This window comes from Hordeum vulgare, chromosome 2H (assembly GCF_904849725.1).
Source record: "Hordeum vulgare subsp. vulgare chromosome 2H, MorexV3_pseudomolecules_assembly, whole genome shotgun sequence".
In the NCBI taxonomy this organism is placed as follows: Eukaryota; Viridiplantae; Streptophyta; class Magnoliopsida; order Poales; family Poaceae; genus Hordeum; species Hordeum vulgare.
In genome coordinates, this window is record NC_058519.1 from 114,841,599 (window position 1) to 114,860,215 (window position 18,617).

General features: G+C 43.9%; 1 protein-coding gene across 1 annotated transcript; it reads right to left on the reverse strand.

Moving 5' to 3' along the window:
- Positions 1–14,332: 14,332 nt before the first annotated feature.
- Positions 14,333–17,170, reverse strand: LOC123429742. The gene is made up of 2 exons (XM_045113745.1): positions 15,219–17,170; positions 14,333–15,106 (listed from the first exon to the last, which is right to left on the reverse strand). The coding sequence occupies exon 1, from the start codon at positions 16,966–16,968 to the stop codon at positions 15,877–15,879; it is 1,092 nt and encodes a 363-aa protein (XP_044969680.1). The 5' UTR covers positions 16,969–17,170; the 3' UTR covers positions 14,333–15,106; positions 15,219–15,876.
- Between the last annotated feature and the right edge of the window lie 1,447 nt (positions 17,171–18,617).

The window sequence follows — 18,617 nt, forward strand, 5'->3', positions numbered from 1 at the left end:
TTTAGAGGATTTCAATGGAATTTGCAAGATACCTATTTGGGGTAGTCTCAATGATCCTCCTAAATCCTCGGTTAGAGATTTTTTCTCTCGTATAACTGTTGGAGAAACTAGAGATATTACGCAGGCTACCATGGGGTGCATTCATTTTCCTGCCTTGCATTATTTTGCCCTCTTCATAGGCAGATGCATTAATGGCAAGATTGAGCATTGTCACCTCTACGCACCCGACCTTAGTATTCTTAAGAGCGCAGTAACAGGTGATAGAAGTTTCAACATGGGAGCTATTATAGCAAGGAGGCTCAATAATAATGCTAATGAAGGGGATTTCTTTGGTGGGATCTATGCCACTCACATAGCAAATTTTCTTGCAGTACCCATCCGCGAAGGAGATCCCCCGCTCCATACAGCTTTCCTTGACCGTGTCGCTTTGACACGCTACCAGTTTCTTGAGAGGGATGATGAATCCCTCCTATACCGTTTAATATTTAACCGGCGGCGTGTTTTCCATATTACCCTTCCTGCTCCTGCCTTCTTTGACTTTCAGGAAAAATGGAGATATTACATAACCAGAGGAGAGGCAGAGGAGTACGAGAGAGAGGCAAAGGCTGCTCGTCTCCATGAGGCAGCTATTCAGGCAGTGGCTGCAGCGCTCCCGTATAACCCCCATTATGATTTTGGGTATCGCCCAGAACATCCTTGGGAGTAGACCAACTTAGGCCAAAAGCCCAAGCTTGGGGGAGTACGTGTTTCTCACCGACTTTATATTATTTCTTAGGCTTTCACTTTGCTAGTCAGTGTTCACACTTTGCCACTGTATCATCCATGCTAGTTTATTTTCTTTTTCTCGTTTTCTTTTCGTGTGTCTGTCTAGTTTTAGAAAACCCAAAAATATTTCTTTTTCTTCTTTTGCTTGTTGGGAGCTTTCCTGTGTAAATAGTTTTCTTTTTCTTTGGGTCAAGGTAGAAGACCATGGTTACAATGTTTAGTGGCTGTCGCATGCATATCTGTTTATCTGTTAAAGAGCCATATTATTTTGTCTTCTCCTTTGTGTTTGCCTGCAGATTCCAGCGTAGTCCAATGCACGAGCACTCTTATTATTGTTCACATCATTCGGTCGTGCAAGTGAAAGGCAATAATGAGGATATATGATGAACTGACTGAGCCTGGAAAAGCTCGTATGAACTCGATCTATTTTGTTTTTTGTAAATATGACTAGCTCATCGTTCCTGATTCAGCTTTGTTGTGAGAGAAACATGTTTGCAATGACAACTTAGAGATCATAGTTTCTGATGCCATGCTTAATTAGCTAGGAGCTTATAATGGTTTGTCTTGGATGCCAACATGAATCTTGAGATGACTATGATGTAGTATCATAGGATGGTATCCTCCTTTGAATGATTCAAGAGGCTTGACTTGGCGCATGTTTACGCATGTAGTTGAAACAAAATCAACATCGCCTCTATGATATTCATGTTCATGGTGATTTATGTCCTACTCATGCTTGCACTCAATGTTAGTTAATTTCAATGCATTTTGATGACTGTTGTCGCTCTCTAGTTGGTCTCTTCCCAGTCTTTTGCTAGCCTTCACTTGTACTAAGCGGGAATACTGCTTGTGCATCCACCTCCATAAACCCAAAGTTGTTCCATATGAGTCCACCATACCTACCTATATGCGGTATCTACTTGTCGTTCCAAGTAAATTTGCATGTGCCACTCTCTAAACCTTCAAGAAATAATCTGTTTTGCATGCCCTAACCGCTCATGTGGTGACAGGGGGCTATCAGTATCTTCCATGCTAGGCGTGTTATCCTTGATATGTGTTTATTCACTATCATTCACGAGAAAGGGGTCGGTAATTGGAATGCCCAGTTCCATGCTCAAATCGAAAAGATAATTGCAAACAAAACTCCCCCTAGATTGTTGTTGGTATGGACGGCACCCGAGTATTCGGCTAGTCGTGGAGTGTGATTGATTGGAGGTGGGGGAGTCAAAACTTTACTTTTCTGTTTGGGAACCGCCTATAGCATGTGTAGCGTGGAAGATGGTGAGAACTCTTAGTCATTGCGTTGACAATGAAAGCATGCCACCCAAAATTATTATCTCTATTTTCAAAGCTTGAGCTCTGGCACCTGTGCAAATCAATGCTTCCCTCTGCGAAGGGCCTGTCTATTTAAGTTCCTATTGAGTCATCCTCTTCTTATAAAAGCACCAACTAGAGAGCACCTCCGTCATTTTTATGCTTTGCTTTTAACTGTGATTGAGTATGACTGTGACCGGATCTTCTTTGCCATGAATTACAATGTTTAGTCAGCCCTTGGTCTTTGAAGGTGCTCTGCATTTATGTTTTGCGGTCTCAGAAAGAGCTAGCGAGATACCATCTGTTCGGACTGCTTCATGATTGTTTTGATTGAAGTGTTGATGTCTTATACTTGTTATTATTTGCTCGCTAGTTGATTATGCCATTGATATGAGTTTACCGTGAGACCTAGATGTCATTTTCTTATGTGGTTTGCTTGTGATCTTGCTGAAATTCTGGTTATGAGTTAGAAATTGTTGCAACTACAAGATCAAACAGAGTTCACAAAAGTTCTTCTTTTGTCTCTTTCAGTTTGTCAACGGAATTGCTTGAGGACAAGCAAGGCTTTAAGCTTGGGGAGTTGATACGTCTCCGTCGTATCTACTTTTCCGAACTCTTTTGCCCTTTTTTTGGACTCTAAGTTGCATGATTTGAATGGAACTAACCCGGACTAACGCTGTTTTCAGCAGAATTGCCGTGGTGTTGTTTTTTCGCAGAAATCGAAGTTCTCGGAATGACCTGGAAATTTACGAAGAATTTTTGTGGAATTTATGAAAAATAATGGCGCAAGAATCAGCAGAGGAAGTGGAGATGTAAGCCCACAAGCCCACCAGGCGCCCCCCCTGGCCGCGCCTGGCAGGCTTGTGGGGCCCACAACGCTCCACCGCCTCCAATCTCAGCTCTATTTAGTCTGTCTCGCCCGGAAAAATATTGAGGAGAAGAGTTCATCGCGTTTTACGATACGGAGGTGCCACCACCTCATGTTGTTCCGCTGGAGGGCATATCTGGAGTCCGTTCTGGGCTCTGGAGAGGGGAAATCGTCACCATCGTCATCATCAACCTTCCTTCATCGCCAATTCCGTGATCCTCTTCACCGTTCGTGAGTAATATCATCGTAGGCTTGCTCGACGGTGATGGGTTGGATGAGATCTATCATGTAATCGAGTTAGTTTTGACGGGGATTGATCCCTAGTATCCACTATGTTCTGAGATTGATGTTGCTACTACTTTGCCATGCTTAATGCTTGTCACTAGGGCCCGAGTGCCATGATTTCAGATCTGAACCTATTATGTTGTCGCCAATATATGTGTGTTCTTGATCCTATCTTGCAAGTTGTAGTCACCTACTGTGTGTTATGACCCGGCAATCCCGGAGTGACAATAGCTGGAACCACCCCCGGAGATGACCATAGTGTGAGGAGTTCATGTATTCACCAAGTGTTAATGTGTTGGTCCGGTTCTTTATTAAAAGGAGAACCTTAATATCCCGTAGTTTCCATTAGGACCCCGCTGCCACGGGAGGGATGGACAATAGATGTCATTCAAGTTCTTTTCCCTAAGCACGTATGACTACATACGGAATACATGCCTACATTAGATTGACGAACTGGAGCTAGTTACATATCTCTCCGTGTTATAACTGTTGCATGATGAATAGCATCCGGCATAATCATCCATCACCGATCCAATGCCTACAATTTTTTCCTACTGGTCCTTGCTACGTTACTTTGTTCCTACTGCTATCACTGCTGCTACTGTTACTCTGTTGCTACTGCTGTTACTTTGCTACTACTGTTGTTACTTTGCTGCTACTGGTTACTGTTGCTACTGCTGCTATCATACTACTTTGCTACTGATACTTTGCTGCAAATACTAAATCTTTCAGGTGTGGTTGGATTGACAACTCAACTGCTAATACTTGAGAATATTCTTTGGCTTCCCCTTGAGTCGAATCAATAAATTTGGGTTGAATACTCTACCCTCAAAAACTGTTGCGATCCCCTATACTTGTGGGTTATCAATGCTTAGATGAATTTGATAACTTTGTTGCCAAACAACAAAGTTTTAATGATTATGTTAGCAGACAATTGGAACAAAATGCTCGCATGATTAATCATTTAAGTGCTTGTGTGGATAGAAATGTCAATGATCTTAAGCTTTTGAGTAAACATGCCTCTATGGTCACTACTCAAGTAGAACAAGTACTTAAGGCTCAAAATGGCTTGCTCAATGAGTTGAATGACAATTCTGTTAGAGTCGTCACTAGAGGTGGTAGAATGACTCAGGAACCTTTGTATCCTGAGGGCCATCCTAAGAGTATTGAACAACATTCTCAAGGAGTTAGCACTGAGGCACCTAGTCATCCTAGTAATAGGAAGAAAAAGAAAGATGATAGGAACTTGCATGCTAGAAAACCTGCTGCTGTTACACCTGAGAATCCAAATGATATCTCTGTTTCTGATGCCAAAACACAATCTGGTGATGAACATGAGCCTAGCGATAATATTGATAGTGGTGTTCATGTTGATGCTCAACCTAGTAATGATAAGGATGTGGACATTGAACCTAGTGTTGATCTTGATAACCCACAACCTAAGAACATGAGATACGATAAGAACGAATTTATTGCTAGGAAGCATGGTAAAGAAACAGAACCATGGGTTCAGAAACCCATGCCCTTTCCTCCCAAACCATCCAAGAAAAAGGATGATGAGGATTTTGAGCGCTTTGTTGAAATGATTAGACCTATCTTTCTGCAAATGCGTTTGACAGATGTGCTCAAAATGTCTCCTTATGCTAAGTACATGAAAAATATTGTGACTAATAAAAGGAAGATACCTGAGGTTGAGATTCCCACCATGCTTGCCAACTACACTTTTAAGGGTAGGACTCCTAAGAAACTAGGTGATCCCGGAGTGCCCACTATACCTTGCTCCATTAAAGGGAATTATGTTAGAACTGCTTTATGCGATCTTGGAGCTAGTGTTAGTGTTATGCCTCTCTCTCTTTATCGTAGACTTGAATTGGATAAGTTGACACCCACTGAAATGTCTTTGCAAATGGCCGACAAATCAACTGCTTTTCCTATCGGCATTTGTGAGGATGTGCCTGTTGTGGTTGCTAACGTTACTATCTTAACGGACTTTGTTATTTTGGGTATTCCCGAGGATGATGCCATGGTGGTCATCCTTGGAAGACCCTTTTTAAACACTGCAGGGGTTGTTATTGATTGCAACAAAGGCAATGTCACTTTGCATGTTATTGGTAATAAGCACACGGTGCACTTTCCGAAGAAACAATATTGAGTACATTGCATCAATGCTATTGAAAGAACTTCATCAATTCTTATTGGAAGGTTTGAATGCCCTATACCTACTGTCAAGATGAAGTATGGTTTACTTGTTCGGGATATGCACATCCCCGTTGAGGTGACCTAGTGATTATTCGAAAATTCTCCGGTTTTATGTGATTTGAAAAAAGTTCGTCAAGGAGACTTGATCAACCTCATTAACGGATTTCTTTTGCTGACCATGAGATGGATGAATCTAGAAGTCACAGCCTTCTGTTCCCAACTTTTACTTTTTATTGTTTAGAAGAAAATGATAAATTTAGCTTTATTTTCCTGTTTTCTGCCTTTTCCCGTTCTTCTTTTTCTTGTTGGGAACTTTCTCGTGTAAATAGTTTTATTTTTCTTTGGGTCAAGGTAGAAGACCATGGTTAAAATGTTTAGTGGCTCTCACATGCATATTTGTTTATCCGTCCAAGAGCCATATTACTTTTTCTTCTCCTCTGTGTTTGCTTGCAGATTCCAGCTTAGTCCAATGCACGAACACTCTCATTATTATTCACATCATTCGGTCGTGCAAGTGAAAGACAATAATGACGATATATGATGTAGTGACCGAGCCTGGAAAAGCTGGTATGAACTCGACCTATTTTGTTTTTGTAAATATGACTAGCTCATCGTTCCTAATTCAGCTTTGTTATGAGAGAAACATGTTTGCAATGACAAGTTAGAGATCATAGTTTTTGATGCCATGCTTAGTTATCTAGAAGCTTATAATGGTTTGTCTTGATTGCCAACATGAATTTCAAGATGATTATGATGTAGTATGATAGGATGGTATCCTCCTTTGAATGATTCAAGTGGCTTGACTTGGCACATGTTTGTGCATGTAGTTGAAACAAAATCAACATAGCCTCTATGATATTCATGTTTACGGTGATTTATATCCTACTCATGCTTGCACTCAACGTTGGTTAATTTCAATGCTTATTGATGACTGTTGTCGCTCTCTAGTTGGTCGCTTCCCAGTCTTTTGCTAGCCTTCACTTGTACTAAGCGGGAATACTGCTTGTGCATCCACTTCCATAAACCCAAAGTTGTTCCCTATGAGTCCACCATACCTACCTATATGCGGTATCTACCTGCCGTTCCAAGTAAACTTGCATGTGCCACTCTCTAAACCTTCAAGTAATAATCTGTTTTGTATGCCCGAACCGCTCATGTGGTGACAAGGGGCGGTCAGTATCTTCCATGCTAGGTGTGTTATCCTCGATACGTGTTTATTCACTATCACTCACGAGAAAGGGGTCGGTAATTGGAATGCCCAGTTCCATGCTCAAATCGAAAAGATAATTGCAAACAAATTTCCCCCTGGATTTTTGTTGGTATGGACGGCACCCGAGGATTCGGCTAGTCGTGGAGTGTGATTGATCGGTGGTGGGGGAGTCAAAACTTTACTTTTCTGTTTGGGAACTGCCTATAATATGTGTAGCATGGAAGATGGTGAAAACTCTTGGTCATCGTGTTGACAATGAAAGCATGCCACCCAAAATTATTTATCTCTATCTTCAAAGCTTGAGCTTTGGCACCTCTGCAAATCAATGCTTCCCTCTGTGAAGGGCCTATCTATTTATGTTTCTGTTGAGTCATCCTCTCCTTATAAAAGCACTAGTTAGAGAGCACCTCCGTCATTTTTATGCTATTAATTGTTATTGAGTATGACTGTGACTGGATCTTCTTTGCCATGAATTATAATGTTCAGTCAACCCTTGGTCTTTGAAGGTGCTCTGCATTTATGTTTTGCGGTCTCAGAAAGAGCTAGCGAGATACCATCTGTTCATATTGCTTCATGATTGTTTTGATTGAAGTGTTGACGTTTGAAACTTATTATTATTGCTCGTTGGTTGATTATCCATTGATATGAGTTTAGCATGAGACCTAAATGCCATTGCTTTTGTGTTTAGCTTATGATCTTGCAGAAAATCTGAATATGAGTTAGACATAATTACAACAGCAAGGTCAAACAGAGTTCGTAAAAGTTTTTCTTTTGTCTCTTTTAGTTTGTCAACTGAATTGCTTGAGGACAAGCAAGGCTTTAAGCTTGGGGGAGTTGATACGTCTCCATCGTATCTACTTTTGCAAACTATTTTGCCCTTGTTTTGGACTCTAATTTGCATGATTTAAATGGAACTAACCCGGACTGACGCTGTTTTCAGCAAAATTGCCATGGTGATGTTTTTGCGCAGAAATAAAAGTTATCGGAATGACCTGGAAATTTACGAGGATTTTTTGTGGAATATATAAAAAATATTGGCGCAAGAATTACCTAGAGGGATAGAGCCAGGAGCCCACAAGCCCAGGAGGCGCGGGGCCCCCTGGTCGTGCCTGGCAGGCTTATGAGGCCCTCGTGGCTCCGCCGCCTCCAACTCCAGCTCTATATAGTCTCTCTCGCCCGGAAAAAATTAAGAGAGAAGAGTTCATCGTGTTTTACGACACGGAGCCACCGCCACCACCTGTTCTGCCTCTCGAAGGCAGATCTGGAGTCCGTTCTGGGCTCCGGAGAGGGGAAATCGTCGCCGTCGTCATCATTAACCATCCTTCATCGCCAATTCCATGATGCTCTTCATCGTTCGTGAGTAATCTCATCGTAGGCTTGCTGGACGGTGATGGGTTGGATGATATCTATCATGTAATCGAGTTAGTTTTGATGGGGATTGATCCCTAGTATCCACTATGTTCTCAGACTGAAGTTGCTACTACTTTGCTATGCTTAATGCTTGTCACTAGGGCCCGAGTGCCATGATTTTAGATCTGAACCTATTATGTTTTCATCAATATATGTGTGTTCTTGATCCTATCTTGCAAGTTGTAGTCACCTACTATGTGTTATGACCTGGCAACCCCGGAGTGACAATAGTCGGTACCACTCCAGGAGATGACCATAGTATGAGTTCATGTATTCACTAAGTGCTAATGCTTTGTTCCAGTTCTCTATTAAAAGGAGACCTTAGTATCCCTTAGGTTCCATTAGGACCCCGCTGCCACGGGAGGGATGGACAATAGATGTCATGCAAGTTCTTTTCCATAAGCACGTATGACTATATACAGAATACATGCCTACATTACATTGACGAACTGGAGCTAGTCACATATCTCCCCATGTTAGTACTGTTACATGATGAATGTCATCCGACATAATTATCCATCACCGATCCAATGCCTACAAGCTTTTCCTACTGGTCCTTGCTACGTTACTTTACCGCTACTACTGTCACTGCTGCTACTGTTACCGCTACTGCTGTCACTACTGCTATTGTTACTGTTGCTACCATTACTATCACGCTACTTTGCTACTGAAACTTTGTTGCAGACACTAAATCCTTCAGGTGTGGTTGAATTGACAACTCAAGTGCTAATACTCGAGAATATTCTTTGGCTTCCCCTTGTGTCGAATCAACAAATTTGGGTTGAATACTCTACCCTCGAAAACTGTTGCGATCCCCTATACTTGTGGGTTATCAATGGAGCACACACTCCTAACAAAGTTGCACAACGGGTTCCTGTTCCCCGACCGGGATGATGAGGTAGAACATCCGTGGAATGACAAAAACATGACAAAGATAAACAACAAGGCAATGGTGACGTTCACCAACGCCTTGTCCGCCTGGAAAGTACGGGTGAAAAAAGACATTCTGAAGAATGAACCGTGGTCCAAGATTCATGCTGACAATCCGTCAATAACAAAAGAGGACTTTGAAAAATTCAAAGAGACTTGTGCTACAGAAGAAGCCCAGCAAAAGTCGAAGAAAATGAAGGGCCTTCAAGCCAGGAACACGTCTGCCCACCACCTCAGAAGCCGTGGTTACGAGGGGAAGAGGTGCACATGGGCCAAGGAGGACACTGAACGTGAAGGTCATGGAATTCCAGACCCCTTGGCTGAGTTCACCGACCCGATGGAGCGTGACTGGATCAGGGCCAGACACAAGTGGGACCCCGTCAAGAAGATTTTTTACACGGACCCGAACACGAGGGAGTTCATGAGACTACTGGTAATTGTTGTATTACCACCTTAATTATATTAATTAGCTTGTAATTAATTCGACAATAAGTTTTGTCACATTTGTAAACCATCCATGTTCCTTCTATAGAAAGAGCAGCACCAAAAGGCAGCCGAAAGCGACGAGTCGTCTCACTCGTCGGCAAGGCCCAAGTGGTACAACCCGTTCAACCGGGCCTTGAACATACTGAAAAAAGTCTCGGTGGACAAACCTCCGTCGGATGGACGTGTGCACGGCGTCGGAGACGGCGCCTCATGGAAGAAATGATACAACAAGAGGCCGGAGGAAAGAAAGAGGAGACGGGAGCATACTCAACTTACCATCAGTGAGAAGGTCGCAGAGGCGATAGATTAGACCATCGACGAGAAGGTCGCGCGGGTAGTCGACGATAAGGTCAGTGCAGTTGTGGCAGCTTCCTTGGGCCAATTGGTTCCGACAGTTTTTGAGTATGTGAGGAGGAATCCAGATGCACGGGCAGAGGACTTTCCACTGCTCATCTTTGTCGGGAGCAATTCGGCGAACATCGCACCACCAGGACCTGCTCACGCAACGACAAATGCTCCCGTACCTGGTCTTGCTCCAGTTCATAGCAGCCCGTCCTCTTTCTCTGGCGTGCTCGATGGGGCTTCGTCTTTGGCTGAGCTCGACGCCATCACGGTAATTACGCGTCATACACTAGTCACAAGCATATGTATATAGTCTTCCATTTCAGTTGCCTTTCGGATGTCTGACCTCGTAGTCATGTCTTCGTAGGCGACGAAACCCCGTGCACCCTACTGTATGATATAAACGGACACCAGGTGGACATGGGAAAGGCAAAGATCATCAAGCCAAAGGACCGCATGCTCCACGGCAAACAGATGCCCCATGACGTCTTCAAAGTTTGCGTGGCGAGTGTCAAAGCGGGTTTCGAGAATTTGGCTCCACCGGTACCAGCCGGTGATGACGAAACCCCTCAACTGATTGGCGAATGCAAGAGCTGGTTCTTGCATTGGTCGAAGACTCACCTTCGTGTCGAGGCGCCCGGTAGCACATCAACGGCAACTCCTCAACAAGGTATGAACACCACCCCACCTACCCAATTACCTGCACTTGGCGTGAGGGGAGATAGCGGACGACGCGGTGAGGGACAGCCTCCATTAGTGGAGATGACGTTGCCCTCATCAAAGAAGCAAATGTTGATGATTTCATGGAGGAGGATGATGATGACGACCCTAACCAGTATATCAATACCGGCTATGACGATGCTCAGCAATATGACTCAGACTCTGAGCATGCAGATGACTTGATGATGCCTGATTATCCGGAGCCGGAACGTCCGACGGCTGATTGCAAAAAGTCACTCTTCATGCGATCCTCGCAGGAGACGCCTTCGGATGCCACCTCTACCCAGCAAGAACAACACAGGGGCCGTCCACTAATAATTAGCCCGACGTCGCTGGGGGATGTGATTAAGGAAGGTATGGAGGGCTCACTACCGCCACCCGCCAAGAAGCAAAGGTGGAGACCGGAAAAGAAAGGTTGTAAAGGCGCTAGAGCTGCTTCAAGCAGCCAGATGCAACCCCGGGAGGTAGACAGGATACATGTCCAAGGTGCGCAGCGTTTCCATGTCGCCGGCCACCCGATCCTACCTTAGAAAGCGTTAGAGAGCATAATGAATAATGATCTAAGGAGGCTTCATGATGATGTGCTGGCCGCAGAGAAGACACTTCTCAGCTCGGAAAAACCAGGATACCACCTTTACCCGGTTCAGGTTCCGGGTGCGAGTGGATACGTCGACACATGGCCCGTGAACAAGTTCATCCTGCGATTTGACTACATCTACGCCATGTTCCACATGATCAAGCTGGATTTTCAGTTCATCAGCCTGTATGCGTTGTATCTCAACTACATCATCAGGCGCGAGAACATAAAATATATGTGCATCGCAGACCCGTACTATATGCACGAGAGGTTGTTGGCAGAGTGCCAAGAGCACCAGGACTCTGCGAGCAAGTACATCAGCAACTTCATGCTCTCTAATAAGGACAAGGAAATGATTCTCCTGCCTTATCATCCCACGTAAGTTATCCGCGCATATCCTTCCGTAAGTTTTGATCATTCCTTTGCAAGCACGGAGGCTAATTTGAGCTTTGCTTATTTTGCGCAGCGGGGGGGGGGGGGGCGTCCTCATCTGTCTGTACCCTCAACACTCCTATGCTCTGTACTTGGACTCATCGATGAACATCAAGAAGAAGGATTACACGCACATTAAGAATGTTTTCGATAGAGCCATTTTCACCTACAGCCTTACTGGTGGATATATCAAGGTGAAAAGGTACATGCAAAAAGCGCCGGCTTTCGGCCATAAGACCAACTTCTGGTGCATCCAGCAACCACACGGTAGTAGGGCTGATGGATTCTACCTCATGCATCACATGATCGAGTTTAGAAGGGATAGACAACGCCTTCGCATGCCATCTACTTCTAGTGATGCCGAGATTCTTAGCTAGGCCACAACCATAGGAAGCACACCGAATCATCGAATCCGAGCTGAGTTTTGCCACATCCAGTGTGAACTTACCCAGGTGATCATTGATGACCCACAAGTACAGGGGATCAATCGTATTCCTTTCGATAAGTAAGAGTGTCGAAACCAATGAGGAGCAGAAGGCTCTGATAAACGGTTTTCAGCAAGGTAATAACTGCAAGCACTGAAAGTAGCGGTAACAAGTGATGGTGTAGTGAGGTGAAACGTAGCAGGTGAAAAGTAACAAGTAACAAGTAACAAGTAATAGAAATGGTGCAGAGAAGTGGCCCAATCCCTTTTGTAGCAAGGGACAAGCCTGAACAAAGTCTTATAAGAGGAAAAACGCTCCCGAGGACACACGGGAATTTCTGTCATGCTAGTTTCATCATGTTCATATGATTCGCGTTCGTTACTTTGATAGTTTGATATGTGGGTGGACCGGCGCTTGGGTACCGCCCTTACTTGGACAAGCATCCCACTTATGATTAACCCCTCTCGCAAACATCCACAACTACAAAAGAAGAATTAAGACAAAGTCTAACGATAGCATTAAACTAGTGGATCCAAATCAGCCCCTTACGAAGCAACGCATAGACTGGGGTTTAACTTTTGTCACTCTAGCAACCCATCATCTACTTACTACTTCCCAATGCCTTCCTCTAGGCCAAAATAATGGTGAAGTGTTATGTAGTCGACGTTCACATAACACCACTAGAGGAAACACAACATACAACATATCAAAATACCGAACGAATACCAAATTCACATGACTATTATTAGCATGACTTATCCCATGTCCTCGGGAACAAAAGTAACTACTCACAAAGCATAATCATAATCATGATCAGAGATGTAATGAGTAGCATCAAGGATCTGAACATAAACTCTTCCACCAAGTAATCCAACTAGCATCAACTACAAAGAGTAATCAACACTACTAGCAACCTTACAAGTACCAATCGGAGTCGCGAGACGGAGATTGGTTACAAGAGATGAACTAGGGTTTGGAGATGAGATGGTGCTGATGAAGATGTTGATGGAGATGAGTCCCCTTCGATGAGAAGAGTTTTGGTGATGACGATGGCGACGATTTCCCCCTCCGGGAGGGAAGTTTCCCCGGCAGGATCGTCCTACCGGAGCTCTAGATTGGTTCTGCTCAAGTTCCGCCTCGTGGCAGCGACGCCTCCTCGAAAAAGCTCCGCCTTGATTTTTTTTCCGGACAAAACCCTTCATATAGAAGAAGAGGGGGGCCAGTGGGCCACCAGGGTGCCCACAAGCCCTGTAGCCGCGGCCAGGGGGGCAGGCCGCGGCTACTAGGCTTGTGGGCCCCTAGCAGCTCCCCTCTGGCACTTCTTTCGCCCAGTACTTTTTATATATTCCCGAAAAATTTCACGTTGATTTTCAGGGCATTTGGAGTTGCGCAGAATAGAGGACTCGGACTTGCTCCTTTTCCAGTCCAGAATTCCAGCTGCCGGTATTCTCCCTCTTCAAATAAACCTTGCAAAATAAGAGAGAAAAGGCATAAGTATGGTACCACAAAGTATAATAATAGTCCATAAAGCGATAAATATCAACATGAAAGCATGATGCAAAATGGACGTATCAATCATGAAGCAGGTCATCGAACAAGGAGGGATGTATGGAAGAGGGGTAAAAGATACTAATACAACCGGATTGAGATGTGGGCCCATAAGACACACAACAATAGCAAAGGTTTTCAAGTACTAGACTCAACTTCGGCCAAGGATTTGAAAAGGGGGTACCTACATGCAGTAGACTCTGATACCAATTTGTGACGCCTTCGATTTGATTTACGCTAATCATACATGCAAATGCGTATGACCAAACTCAATGACTCACGGAAAGATATCACAACACAACTCTAGACACAAAATAAAAAGCATACAAGCTTCATCTTACATGCCAGTGGCCTCGAAGGCTCGAATACAGAAGCTCGAGAAATACACGGGTCAGCGGAAGCAACAAATATCTGAGTACGGACACAAAACAAGGAAATGCCTTAGAGAAGGCTAGTACAAAAGATACATAGATCGAACGACGCGAGGCCTCCTGCGTGGGAACCTCCTGAACTACTCCTCGTCGTCAACGGCCTCCATGTAGTAGTAGGCCTGCAATGATTTTTATTTCATTTTTTTGCAGGGAAGCACAGCCAGAGCCCATGCCAAGAAGGAGGTTACGAGAACCACCAAAATTTGAGATCACAAACCATCTTTCTGCTGGCTGGGGAGCTGATTAAGGTTTTCACCAACAAAACAGGACATGTTGCTGATATGGCATATTCATAATATGCAGACATTTTGCACAGCATGACTGCTGAATGGTCAAAATAGAAACATTACTTCACACAGAATAATAATAAATTATAGTAGGCACAAATAGTCAGATAACATTAGGTCGATACACAAATAGTTGGACATATCAGCTAATGAATACAGAAATACATCAATAGTTCCACAAGCCACAGTTGGACATATTTATTAGCTAATGAATCATAGTCCATAGCCATCAAACATGTCCTTCCTAGAGGATTTCCATCTTGTTCTTGATAAGCTGGGACCAAGCAACAGTAATCCCCACTTTAGAGTCACCAATCTCACATATACCTCGACTTATGTTGCAATATTTGGTCCTAAACGTGAGACGGCTTTGCCTAGCAATGGCACCAGACTGTGAGTAAGCTTGAATGACAAATTGCAGGTTATGTCCCAGTTCTACAGAAACAACTTGCCTTGACAGATCAAGGTAACCAGCTGAGCCCATTGGCATTTCTCCATCAAAATCATGAGAATCAACCAACACAACATGCCTGGATAGGGGGTCCTTAACTTCATGTGGTGGTGAGGAGCACATAATCTGTCCGCCATATTCAAAAGGTGATGGCCACCCTTCAACAACACACACACTCAAGATAGTAGCCTGGACGGTTTCTATAAGTCGCTCAAAGCTTAACTCTACGGTGCAAAAGGAGTTGCTGAAGAGCGCGGTATCTAAACCTTCACGATAACCACCAGCACCAGGGTAAGTCTCGAAGCGACTGATCAATGCTTTGTCACCAGACCATGTTGCGCCCTTTAATTTGAGTTGGATTTCAAAGTCAACATGGTCCACAGCCACAATCGCACGAGACGGGCCAGTCAGGTGCAAACAAGGATCCTGCAAGGATCATAATCATCATTATAGTTGAATGCAACAGACAACGACACTTGCAGGAAGAAGAAGAAGAAGAAGGAGAAAATGAAGAACAAAATGGAAGATTGTATATTACCTCTAGAGTGAGCTCTTGGCAGTCCAACCTTTGCCGAGAGAAGAGAATGTTACGGTTGTGATCTACGGCATCTCGGGCAGCAATGACCCCATAGACATAGAGTGGCCACTTCAACATTCCCTTTGTTTCAACAATCTTGATGGAGTAGATCTGTAAGGCGCTCACAGTGGTAGCAGTGTAGGGTATCAGTCCCAGCGTGCAATGTGTAAAATGCATAGGACTCAATAAGGCTGCAGCACCAAATTAATCCAAGTGTTAGGCATGTTCCAGCATGAATTACTTACTTATATGCAATGAATGAAGGAAGAAAGGACGAAAGGGAGGGGGGATCTGCTTGCATCGCCATTGTTGGAAGATGAATACGATAAGAAGGAATCAATGGGTGTTTTAAGTTTACTTACTCATGTCCTCGAAATCACTGCGGTCTCCCCATGCAGATTCCCAGCCTTTACGGCGTCTAGCAAACAACCTGTCCTCCACCTCCATCTCCTCTGCCTTGTCCTCATGTGAGACAGAGATCCAGCTTGGCGTATCCTTAACATCCTGCTCCTGGACTTTGAGAAAGTCAGCTTCCATCTCTAATAGCTCCTTGTTAAATTGGGCAGCCATCGCTAAATCCTCAGCAGTCATCTTCCCCTCCTCCTCCTCCTCCTCACATTCAAGCATCTTCGAATATTTGTGCATCTCCATGGTCATACCACCCCCCCACTTCATGCTCCTCATCGGAATCCAGCACCATCACCACTGCCTGTGTGCTTGATTTGCTTTCGTTGCTTGATTTGCCTTCGTTGCTTGAATTGCTCTCGTCCATAATCCTCGATGCATGCTCCTCCGTGTTTGATTGGCCTTTGCCTTCGTTGCTCGAATTGCTCTCGTCCATCATCCTAGATGCGTGCGTCTCCGTGCTTGATTGGCCTTTGCCTTCGTTGCTTGAATTGCCCTCGTCCATCATCCTCGACGCATGCGTCTCCGTGCTTGATTGGCCTTCACCTGTCATGGGATCAATCATCTCCATGTACTCCATGGTACTCTGGTTGTCGTAAGAGTGGACAGCCGCCTGGTCGCAAAGGCCACTTGTAGGATCCGCTGCCACGAAATGTTCATCCTCCTCATCAGTCATCTGGCCATCAGGACAGTAGGCAGCCATCTGCGGCGTTTCCATGTTTGATCTACAAAGGCCCATTGTCAGATCTGTTACCGATGCATCCACATGTTGCTTGGTTCCCTGGTTCTCAAAACAGTGGATGCCGGATTTGCCTTTGTCATCCTTGGTCCTCTGGTCATCAACATTTTGGTCAGCCATCTTTTTACCAGCCGCATTCTCGGTATAATGCAATATATTCAGGGACATCTTGAATAATCTCTGCGCCGCGTCTAACTGATCGAAGACCTTGTGATGGGAGGTGACGGGGATACTGATTTTGGCCAGAATAGATGCCATGGATGCCATCTCGTCGCACAAGGCATCCGTCCGGTGCAATATATGACTGAGTAAGCAGTTTAGGCGCTCGCCCTCATCCTCACCGCCGTGGGGCAGGTATAAATGCTCGGAGTTGGATATGAATCCGGAGGCAGGCTTGATTTCCTTCTGGCCGCACCGCTCGGGCATCTGCTCAGAGACGCAACTGACTTGGGAGCTCATACTCTGGGTATCGGAGTTGGGCAGGTCCACGCTCTCCTGGTCGGCCATGTCCTCCTTCTTCCCCGCGACCCTCCGCTCTTCGGAAGGGACGTCCGGCCTCCCATCCATCTCACGAGGCGTCCTCACCTCGCCGCCGCCCGCCGCCGATCTCTCTTCTCTTTCTCTTCTTGGTTGAGATTGCTAACCAGGCGTGCCGTCTGGTATTCTCGCCGCCGCCGCCGCAGTCTCCGCCGCCGGCCTAACTTAGGGTTTCTACGAAACAAACGGGGCCCGATGCTTTACGCTTATTCATCTCGACTCAGCCCAGAAAATCGAGGCGAACACAGGCTCACTCGGATTTGCAAAGTGAGACAGCAACCAGACTCGGCCCCCTGGAAAAAAAGAGTAACCAGACACGGATTTGGAAAGTGAGACAATAACCAAAAGTAATCTTTCCCTAAAACAGCAAGCCAACTTTTTTTCCTTTCTGTGGCCAATGCGGGTGGGGTGGGGAAGCTTCCAACCAAAACACATTTCGCGCTTAAGGCAACTCTAGTGGAAAGACATGACCAACTCTAGTGGAAAGAAAAATAAATTAAGGAAAACAGTTTTACGAAAACTTCCTTCAAATTATCTTTTGTGCGAAGTTGGGCGAAAAAGACTTGAGCAACTCTAGTGGAAAGAAAAATAAATTAAGGAAAGCAGTTTTACGAAAACTTCCTTGAAATTATACGGCCATCCCATAAAATAACTTTTATGGTATGATTTGAGCTATTGGAGTTGCTCTTAGGTGTTGTTTGGATATTGATATTTAGGTCATGTTTGAAACCATAATAGATTATGATAATCTGGATTATGAAGATAGATTACATAATATGGTTTATAAAAATAATCTAGGTGGACATGTTTGAAGGCCAGATTATATAAACTGTAATTCAGGTTTTACATTGCATAATGACATGTCTGCCCTCTGGTTTTTTTTAAAAAAAAAGAGGAAAGTGACGGTGGTAGGAATGTAATTAATCTTTAATTTTACAAGGGTAATGAATCATTAGCAATTCATAATCTGATTTTAGTCGGGATAGAGTAGATTATGAGTTTTAATAATCTGTCCATCTAGTTTTTATAATCTACACTATAATCTGTCCTGTTTGAAGACAAAATAGATTATAAAAACTGAATTATATAATCTGAGTGGTTCCAAACAGGACCTTAGTCATGCGTTTATTAAAAACTTGTTTTTAGCAGGTTTTTAGTAAAGTCGGTTTTCCTAGTTTTTCTATGACTAACCAGTTTATGTACAGTCATATTTGGTGTCAAAAAGTCAAAACTCGCCTCTTTAATTTCTTGTTTGAATAACTATCTCTCCCAAGAGTACATGAAGGAGCGGGTTGGAAGAAACGAGCGCACCATGAGCAATTCAGTTACAATCCAGTATTTATGAAACGCATTTTTGAGAAAACCATTAATAGTTGTTTTTCCACAACCATGAAATTTCGAGTTTTCAAAAATGTGTTTTTTATATTCACAGATTAGGTAGAGTATCCAAACAAGATTCTATTCAGTTAGACGGTTTTCCTAGTTTGTAGAGGTTGCATTTTATATATTCCTTCTATCCAAATAATCCCTAAGGTGTCAAATAGAGGCCAAATTACTTCTTTTTTAAAAAAGAAATAACAAGATTTTCTTAATCTATACTATTATTGAAAGAGTACAATTTTTTTTAATTGCACCCCACATAACGTACAGAGATACGATCAGGCTCACTAATTTAGATG